The sequence below is a fragment of the Borostomias antarcticus genome (genome assembly GCF_949987555.1).
Source record: "Borostomias antarcticus genome assembly, chromosome: 5".
Classification (NCBI taxonomy): Eukaryota; Metazoa; Chordata; class Actinopteri; order Stomiiformes; family Stomiidae; genus Borostomias; species Borostomias antarcticus.
The window spans coordinates 23,343,328-23,352,844 of record NC_140238.1 but is presented as its reverse complement, the minus strand read 5'-3'; the positions used below and the strand labels follow the sequence as shown (position 1 = coordinate 23,352,844).

At 51.1% G+C, this 9,517-nt stretch overlaps 1 protein-coding gene across 1 annotated transcript; it reads left to right on the top strand.

The window, feature by feature from the left end:
• Positions 1 to 289: 289 nt before the first annotated feature.
• elfn2b (extracellular leucine-rich repeat and fibronectin type III domain containing 2b) lies at positions 290 to 6,936 on the top strand (the record flags this gene model as incomplete). The annotated part of the gene is given in 4 exon segments (XM_084439009.1): positions 290 to 312; positions 2,851 to 2,890; positions 2,893 to 3,204; positions 4,438 to 6,936. Coding segments are annotated over 4 exon segments (2,874 nt in total).
• Positions 6,937 to 9,517: the final 2,581 nt, after the last annotated feature.

Sequence of the window (9,517 nt, the reverse complement as noted above, 5' to 3'; positions counted from 1 at the left end):
CGGTTTTGGCCCGCGGGCCGTATGTTTGACACCCCTGTTCTAAACGGAACAACGATTGAGATCACGTCTCGTGTGGAACAGAGCAGACCAAGAGCTAAGATACTGTTAAGAGAACAGGCCAAGAGAGGAGAAGAGCCAAGATAGAGAGATAGAGAGAACAGGCCAAGAGAGGAGAAGAGCCAAGATAGAGATAGAGAGAACAGGCCAAGAGAGGAGAAGAGCCAAGATAGAGAGATAGAGAGAACAGGCCAAGAGAGGAGGAGAGCTAAGATGGAAAGATAGCGAGGACATGTCGACAGAGGAGGAGAGTGGGTACAGCAGAAAGAAAGAGTCACAGATAAGGAGACCCCAAAGCCTTCAGAAAGCCTCAGCTCTACACTGATCCGGTGGTCCGTAGCTGCTGTAATAACACATCCAGGCTGTAATAGCTGCTGTAATAACACATCCAGGCTGTAATAGCTGCTGTAATAACACATCCAGGTTGTAATAGCTGCTGTAATAACACATCCAGGCTGTAATAGCTGCTGTAATAACACCTCAAGGCTGTAATAACTGTTGTAATAACACCTCAAGGCTGTAATAACTGTTGTAATAGCACATCCAGGCTGTAATATCTGCTGCACTAACCCATCCAGGCTGTTATAGCCGCTGTACTAACACATCCAGGCTGTAATAGCTGCTGTAGTAACACACCCAGGCTGTAATGCTCGGGTATTCATTTATGGCTGGTCATGTAGTCGATCTGGTGTTTGAAGCACCTTTGGCTCATCTTTCGTGACACCCTCCAGCTTCAGCTGGTGGCCGGAATCGCAGACACTGTTACGCGTCGCTCTTTAAAAGCTCTGGGTTCCTCCCGTTTTCTGCAGTAATCAGAGAAGGAGTGCAAAATTGGATCAGATACTCGGCACGTGCCCCCGGGGACCGCCGACGACCAGAATAGTACGGAACGAGTTCCAATTCTCCGTCGGAATGGTGAGCTTCAGAATTTGGAGCAGTGAAACTGGGCCTGGGCGTTTGTGTGCGGAGCACACACTTCTACGCTCGCGTCCGCATGGTCGCATGCACAAACGCGCGCATGCACACACAAAAATGGACACACACACAGGCATAGACACACACACGCAGGCACGCACACACACAGACAGACACACACACACACACAAATCAACAAGTATAAACAAACACACAGAGACACACACACTCAGAATCCTCTACAAATGTTAGCTAAGGAGAGGAAGACCGTCTGTCACAAACACAAGTTAATCCCCCTCTTATGTAAATATTTGGCTCGTATTCAAAAGCTATATGCAGACTGGAAGAAGCTTAGGAGTAGGCTGTCGGACTGTGGCATTTACGGCACTGAGATGAACTAGCCTTTATTTCAACACACAGACACAAGTATTGAGCAACATGTTGATGGTTCTTGGGCTAGACAAATTCCTTCATTTCAAGTCATTTGCACCTTTGCTTCACTGGTCTTCTGCTCCTTCTCCAAATCCTATTTTCGACACCTCTTCGCAAAGTGCTTGGAGCCCGGTCATTGCCACTTGTGGCTATATATATATTTTTTTATTTCAGTTAACTTTTACAAAAAATCACGCCTTGTTTTGTGTTTTTGTTAGTTTTCATTAACTATAATAACCTTGAGACAGACACATACACACACACACAAACACACAAACATACATGCACGCACACACGCACGCATGCACACACACATCTCGCAGGGGGCGGCAAGAGGAGCAGAAAAAGAAAGCAGAAGAAAAAAAAAACTCAGCGAAAAGTAAACTTTTCAATAATTTCCCTACACCATAAATGACAATAATACTATACAGTAGTAATGGGCATTATCCTAAAATAGATTCCCCAGGGTGCCCCCCTGGGATTCCTGCAGTTTACATTCTGGAGTGACGGTATGAAGTGTCGCGGGATTAGGATGTAATCCAGTTTTAATCCGGGCCGAAGCCATAAACCTTGAGTTGTCACATCTGGAAGATTTAAGATACAGAGATAGCACTGGAGAGGCTGGAATTATGTGTGTTGAGAATTAACATTATGCATTCATGAGTTCCATTTTCTATTGCCATTTCCATATGTATGTGCACTTTAAATTCAGCGCAGAGTGCTATTTTATGGCTACACTTGATGATGAATACGCATCTGTGCTCTGTTCAGTGCCAAGCTTTCAAAGTGTATGTGTGTGTGTGTGTGTGGGTGTGTGTGCTTATCAACAGTCATTCAGATGGATGTTTATTCATAGCTGCTATAAATAGGACGTGTTTTTTTCACTTCATAGTCTTTTACGTTGTTTCTGTGTATTTTTATATGTATAGCACAGCACATCGAGAGAAGCCACTTACTTAATATACAGTAGGGGTGGTTCAGAACTTTAGTATGTTTTCAAATCATCAACATTTCAAATGTTGATTGTTTTGTACAGTATATCTCACTTTAGCCTCATGGTTTGGTTTCCTTGTCTTCCAGACATCCGCCAGTTCTCGGGGGACCCCCCCTTCCTCCCACCGACACCAGAGTGACCTCACACATCCGAGGAGAGAGCATGTGGGGAAGTTGCGTCGCTCCCCGTCGCCACTGCCCAACAGGTCATGACGTAACACGGGTACCCTGCTAATCACCATGACGACCATACAGCTGTGACTGGCTTTGTGAGGCCACGCCCCCCCTCTTTTCTACACCCAAGCCGGACACCCCTCTCCCTTTTCTAAAGCCAGCCTAGCTACCTCCATCTGCCTCTCCTCCCTTCCCGGAAAGCTCTCCTTCCACCTCTCCGCTCCATCTCTCTATCTTTACAGCCCCACCCCCCTTCCCTCCCCTATCAACGGCATGCAGAGCAGAGCCCCCCACCCCCCCTCCTCCTCCTCCTCTGCCCTCCTCCTCTTCATCCTCCCGTCCCTCATGCTCTTCCTCCATCTCCCCAGTCTGGTCCGGGGGGACTGCTGGTTGATTGAGGGGGACAAGGGCTACGTGTGGCTGGCCATCTGCAGCCAAAACCAGCCCCCCTATGAGACCATCCCCCAGCACATCAACAACACAGTTCACGACCTCCGGCTCAACGAGAACAAGCTCAAGGTGGTGCTGTTCTCCTCCATGTACCGCTTCAGCAACCTGACAGACCTCAACCTCACCAAGAACGAGATCTCCTACATCGAAGATGGCGCCTTTGGTGGACAGGCCAACCTGCAGGTAGTCTCGCGTGGCCAGACCCATCTCCACACTTGTGTGTACATAGCCAGACCACTGTCTCCACACTTCAACATAGCCAGACTACCTCCACACTTCTACATAGCCAGAGCTACCTCCACACTTCTACATAGCCAGACCTACCTCCACACTTCTACATAGCCAGAGCTACCTCCACCCTTCTACATAGCCAGACCTATCTCCACACTTCTACATAGCCAGACCTATCTCCACACTTCTACATAGCCAGACCTACCTCCACACTTCTACATAGCCAGACCTATCTCCACACTTCTACATAGCCAGACCTACCTCCACACTTCTACATAGCCAGACCTATCTCCACACTTCTACAAAGCCAGACCTACCTCCACATTTACATAGCCAGATCTACCTCCACACTTCTACATAGCCAGACCTATCTCCACACTTCCACTGTAAATTGCCAGAACCATCTCCACACTTCTACCTACTGTAGCCAGACCTACTGTATCTCCACACTTTGTTTACGCTGTGTGAGAGCTGGAGAAAGGTCTGGTTGGATTCATTACCATTCGGGGATAGGGAGGGTAAAATGCTGTATTACTTTAAATCAATCAAATTCAAATAAGCTTATTGGCATGGCAGATGAAAAACCTATGTTGCCAAAGTAGTACAGGAAATGTGAACATTGCCACATAATAAAATCACAATGGAGCAGTTGATAGGTTATTGTAGCGCTGCGCTGTGATGTTGTTTCAGCAGTCTGGATTGGCTGACCACATGAATCGGATGCCACTGATTGGGCAGTAATAAACGAATGACAAAGCTTATTCCCAAAAGCTACATCCATTGAGTCAAACTAACCTGCAGGTGACTTGGTCGATTGATTTTTACTCGACACTGTAGATCACTTCATTCTTGTTTTTCTCTGAAAGTCGTGACACATGAAGTAGGTTAGATGCCAATACACTAAATGCTAGCCTTAAAGCTGCATTTATTGATTTCATTTTACCACTAAATGGCAATAAAGGATTTGCATAAACCTGTTTACAAGCAAGCGACCTCTAGGGATGAGTCATAGTCGTAGGACGCTATCAGGACGCTATAGCTTAGTGAAACAATGTGATATCAGGTGGTATTCATTTGTTTTGAAAATGTGAATAAAAATCAATGAACGCAGCTTTAATACACACTAACAAAAGTCAAGTTCCGGTCAAGGACACAACTAACAAAGTCACTGCGTTCATCTGGCAGGTGCTCCAGCTGGGTTACAACAAGCTGACCAACCTGACGGAGGGCATGCTGAGGGGCCTGGGCCGCATGACGTGCCTCTTCCTCCAGCACAACCTCATCGAGGCCGTCGGCGCCAATGCCTTCTGGGAGTGCCTGAGCCTCAGCAGCATCGACTTGTCATCCAACAAGCTGGCGCGCCTCGACCCGGCCACCTTCACAGTCCTGAGCCGCCTGCTGGTGTGCGAGCTGGCCGGAAACCCCTTCCACTGCGGCTGTGACCTCTACAGCTTCCTCACCTGGCTGGAGTCCTTCAACAACGTCACGCACACATATGACAGGCTCCAGTGCGAGACCCCCAGGGAGATGTTCGGGTACCCCCTGCTGAGCCCCAGCGCGGCCGGCATGCGCAACGCTCGCACCGCCCTGTCAGCCAACTGCAGGGACGGGGTCTTCGTCCCCGGGATGACGTCGTCTCCCCTGGACACGGACTCCTCCGGGATGGGCCCGGATGTATTCGGGGGGGGCGTGATCCCCTATCACCAGCCCACCACCTCGTCCTCGTCCACCGGGGACAGCTTCAGCCCTACGCTCAAGCTCAGTCACGTCTCACTGTCCACGGCCTCGCTGGTGGTCCAGATCCCCAGCCCCTTCAGTAAGATGTACATCCTGGTGCAGTACAACCAAAGCTACGTCTCCGATGTCATGAACCTGAAGAACCGCAAGCAGAAGATCACCCTGCACAAGCTCAAGCCGCACACCAACTACACCTTCTGCGTGGCCTCCATCCGCAACTCCCAGCGCTACAACCACACCTGCCTGCAGTTTGCCACGCGGGCCCCGGGCCCCGACGACACGCCGCCCGCCTCGTCCACCACCACCCACTACATCATGACCATCGTGGGCTGCCTGTTTGGGATGCTCATTGTGCTCGGCCTGGTCTACTACTGCCTGCGCAGGCGCCGGAGGCGCGAGGAGCAGCAGAAGTCGGTCTGCGCCAAGAAGACCATCCTGGAGATGCGCTACGGACCCGAGGTGGCGGCGGCCGTGGCGAACGACCCATCGGCCGTGCACAAGCTCCAGGAGCAATCGCGGGACCACCACCACCAGCAGTACCAGCACCACCACGGGGGAAAGCTGCCCATGTCCGCCTCCTCCAGCTCAGGCATGCTCCACTCGGCCAACACCAGCTCCTCCAGGCTGTCCTCCATCCCGCAGGTGGAGAAGATGGCCACCGCCTTCTCCGAGGCCCTGGCGACCAGCAGCAAAGGGAACTACATGGACATGCGGACCGGAGGAGCGGCGGAGGAGAGGATGAGGGACGGAGGAGGAGGGATGGGCGGCAGCCATGGCGGGGGGATGAGGGAAGAGGACCTGAGGGAGGATGACGGCACGGACGCCGGCGACGACTCGGACGACGACGGCAGAGGCTCCGCCTCGGAGATCTCCACCATCGCTATGGAAGTGGACAAGGTCAACCAGATCATCAACAACTGCATCGACGCCCTGAAGCTGGACTCCGTGGCCGCCGCCTCCAGCGCCGCGGTGTCCAACCCCGCCTCCCCCACACCTACCTGCGCCTCCTCGCTCACCCGCGGGCTCATCCCCCTCTCTCCGGGGGCACCCGAGACCTGCCCCGTCATGCCCTCCCCCAAGATCCCCCCGCCGCCGCCCCTCCCGTCCTTCGCCGTCCCGCCGCTGTCGGAGCGCCCGGGGATCAGCGGCGGCGGCTTCGTCTCGCCCCCCTACCGCCCCCCTCCGCCGGCGTCCGCCGTCCGGCCCATCCAGCGGCAGATGAGTGGAGACGCCGCCGCCGCAGTTGGCGGAGGCGGCGTCGTAGTGAAGAAGCAGTGCAGTACCTCCTCCTGCGGGTCCACCGGGGGCCGGGACCGCGACCGGGGAGGGTCGCGGGTCTACAGCCTGGATGTGCCCGAGCCACGCAGCCCCGACCCCTGCTGCGTGGAGCAGCAGTACGGGGAGCGGGCCAGCCCGGTGGGCTGCGGTGGCGAGCCCCTGGAGAGGCTGCCCCTGGTGGGGAGCGGGAGCTGCGGGGGTGGTAGTGGTGGTGGCGGGGGCTGCGACAGTGTCGATCCTCACCAGGAGAACCACCAGCAGCAGCAGCTGGAGGTGCAGCAGGACTTCCACTGCTCCGAGCACCGCCACTCCGTCCCGGCGCTCTACTACGATGGCTCTACCCACCACCAGGGCTCGCCCGCCCAGAGGGCCTCCTTCCTCAAGCCGCTCGCCCGCGTGAGGCGGGACGCCGCCTCCTACTCGCAGCTGTCACCGTCGCGCCACCACTCCGGCCACTCCGGGTACTCCTCCAGCCCGGAGTACTCCTCCTCAGAGAGCTCGCTGCGCATCTGGGAGCGCTTCCGGCCCTACCGGAAGGGCCAGCGCGACGAGTCCTGCTACGTGACGGCCGGGAACGCCCTGCGTAAGAAGGTGCAGTTCGCCAAAGGGGAGGACCTCCATGACATCCTCGACTACTGGAAGGGCGTGTCGGCGCAGCAGAAGCTGTGAGAATCACGTAGGCGGGGACGTGTCATTGTGGGAAAAGGTGTTTTTGGAAACTCTTGTTCCTGATTTTGGGAAACTCTCCTCCCTGATTGGCTGGTGAGCCAGACACCAGTGGAAGAGTAGAAGTGTAGAGAGAGAGGGAGTTACATTTAGCCTACCAGAGCCTGGTTTCTCTAGGCATGTTCAATATGTATTTAAAAAATAAAGAAAAGAAAATGTTTCTCAGCAGCCAGAGCTGAGAAAGATGTTAGAATCAGAATGTTTATACAGCGTGTGTCACTTGTTCTGGAAAATGCTTGTTTTGAGTTAATGAATGCTCACATTGAACTCTCCCTTTGGAGTGTCATTCTATGTGCAGTCTATGGCTAGTGACAGAAAGAAGGCTTAGCTAACTTCAGTTGACATCCACTTGGTGTGTGTGTGTGTGTGTGTGTGTGTGTGCGTGCGTGTGTGTGTGTTCACAAGAGACAAAAGAGATAGATGGAGAGAGAAACAGCTTTGCACTCTGTTGAGAAAAGGGCAATTTTGAACAGAGCTGCCAAGCAACGTGTCTTTCCCTGAGATCCAGCATAGCTCTGAAACACCAACACACATATCAGTAGTGTCTATCATACATGAAGAAAGAGAAACCAGAGAAAATGAAGACCCCTCAGTAGAGGATCTGGATTAGGAAGGATACGCTGTTAAGAACGGGAGAGTAGAAGCCTAAACAGCAGGCTAATCCTGGAGCATGGAGATATGTCTGCTCTTCACCAGAACCCACTGAGAGAGAGAGAGAGAAAGAGAGAGAGAGAAGAGGGGGGGGGGGGCAAGAGAGAGAGAGAGAAGGAAAGAAATATATAGAGAGGGGGGGGGGGGGGGTAGAGAGAGCAGCAATGCTTAGAGACAGTGAGAGATATCCTGTGTTGGTATGCATTTAAGTATGTAAGTAGATTAGTACAGTTCAATGGGGGTGAAATCGATTTGCTACATTTGACATGCGTACAAACTATACATTAGCTGCACTCCAGATTCCTCCCTGTCTCCATACCGTTAACGCATTAGCAGACAGAAAAAACTTTAAAACTGATCACCAGCGACATCACTGCCTCAAGTACTGTAGGTCGCTGGTGAGTGACTCCTGACCCGGCTATGTGAGAGAAGTCTTCCCTGCTCTGAGGCCTAATCAACTGAGGAGGAAGAAAGGACACTTTTAATTAACGCCGACACCATCTATTTCTAGATCTTAATACAGATGATGTCCACTTTAATTAGACAACTTAATTAGCCATTAACCACAAATGTGTCATGGGGAGTGTATGTGTGTGTGTGTTTGTATGTGTGTGTGCACGCACGTGTGTGTGCGTCCGTGCATGTGTATTACAGGTGTTCACTTCATGTGGGCAGGTAATCCGATTGATCTAATTTGATTAAACCTGCCTGACTTGACATCGGAATAAGACATGTGTTGCTTTGCCCTAGGGGTCACTGACCTGTGTAACGGGCGACAGCCTCCAACTCTGAGGGCGGGCGCGGTAATCCACAATATTAGGTTGTTCATACTGCGGACAAGTGCACAAAGCACCAAATGCTCATGCCCTCACACGCGACTACGCTCCATAGATGCATTACCTCAGCCATGTTGTTCAGACTACTCTTAATAGATACACACACTGAGAAAGGGAGAGGCCACACTGACTTAATCCACGTGAATGAATAATCCCTCTGTTAACCTTTTCTGTTATGAAAGTGTGTGAGTGCCCTGCATGTGTAAATCCCAGGGCAGGGATAACATCGCTCTGTGGAAGAGTCACAAACTGACCTGTCTATTTAGGATCAGTGATATAAGAGCCTGAAGTCTTTTGGAGAGGATCGCTAATACATTGTCTCAGATGACATGTATGTGTATGTATGTATGTATGTATGTGTGTATGTATGTATGTATGTATGTATGTATGTATGTATGTATGTATGTATGTATGTATGTATGTATGTATGTATGTATGTATGCATGTATGTGGCATATGCCAGTCAATTGAAAAATGATACATTTCAGTCTGAAGTATTAAAGACAAGTTAGTTTCTGCTATCAGTAGTAGTAGTTGATGTATGATATCATTTTAGTGTGAGATCTTAGATGAAAGTGACAGAGATTTAATGATGAAACAGATACCTCTCTCTCTCTCTTTCTTTCATATGCTGTAGTTTTCTTCCCTACCACTGTGGATGTTCATTTGCAACACCTCCCTCCACTCTGCCACACACACACACGTGCACGCACGCGCGCTTGCACACGCACGCGTACGTACACACACACACACACACCTTAGTCTAATGGGAAACTGGCCTTTTGGGGGTTTGTTGCGATCGAACACAACAACCCAGTATGGAGCCCAGTCTAGCAATTGCAATACAGTGTTAGCCTTTGTACTGTTTTATTTAACATCATGTTAAATGACAAAACTCAAATTCAAGTGTCCATCTGCCTCTCTCTCTCTCTCTCTCTCTCTCTCTCTCTCTCTCTTTCTCTCTCTCTCTCTCTTTTCTCTGAGTGTTTGACAAACATGTGTGGATGATAACATTTTTATATCATTGAGGATCAAAG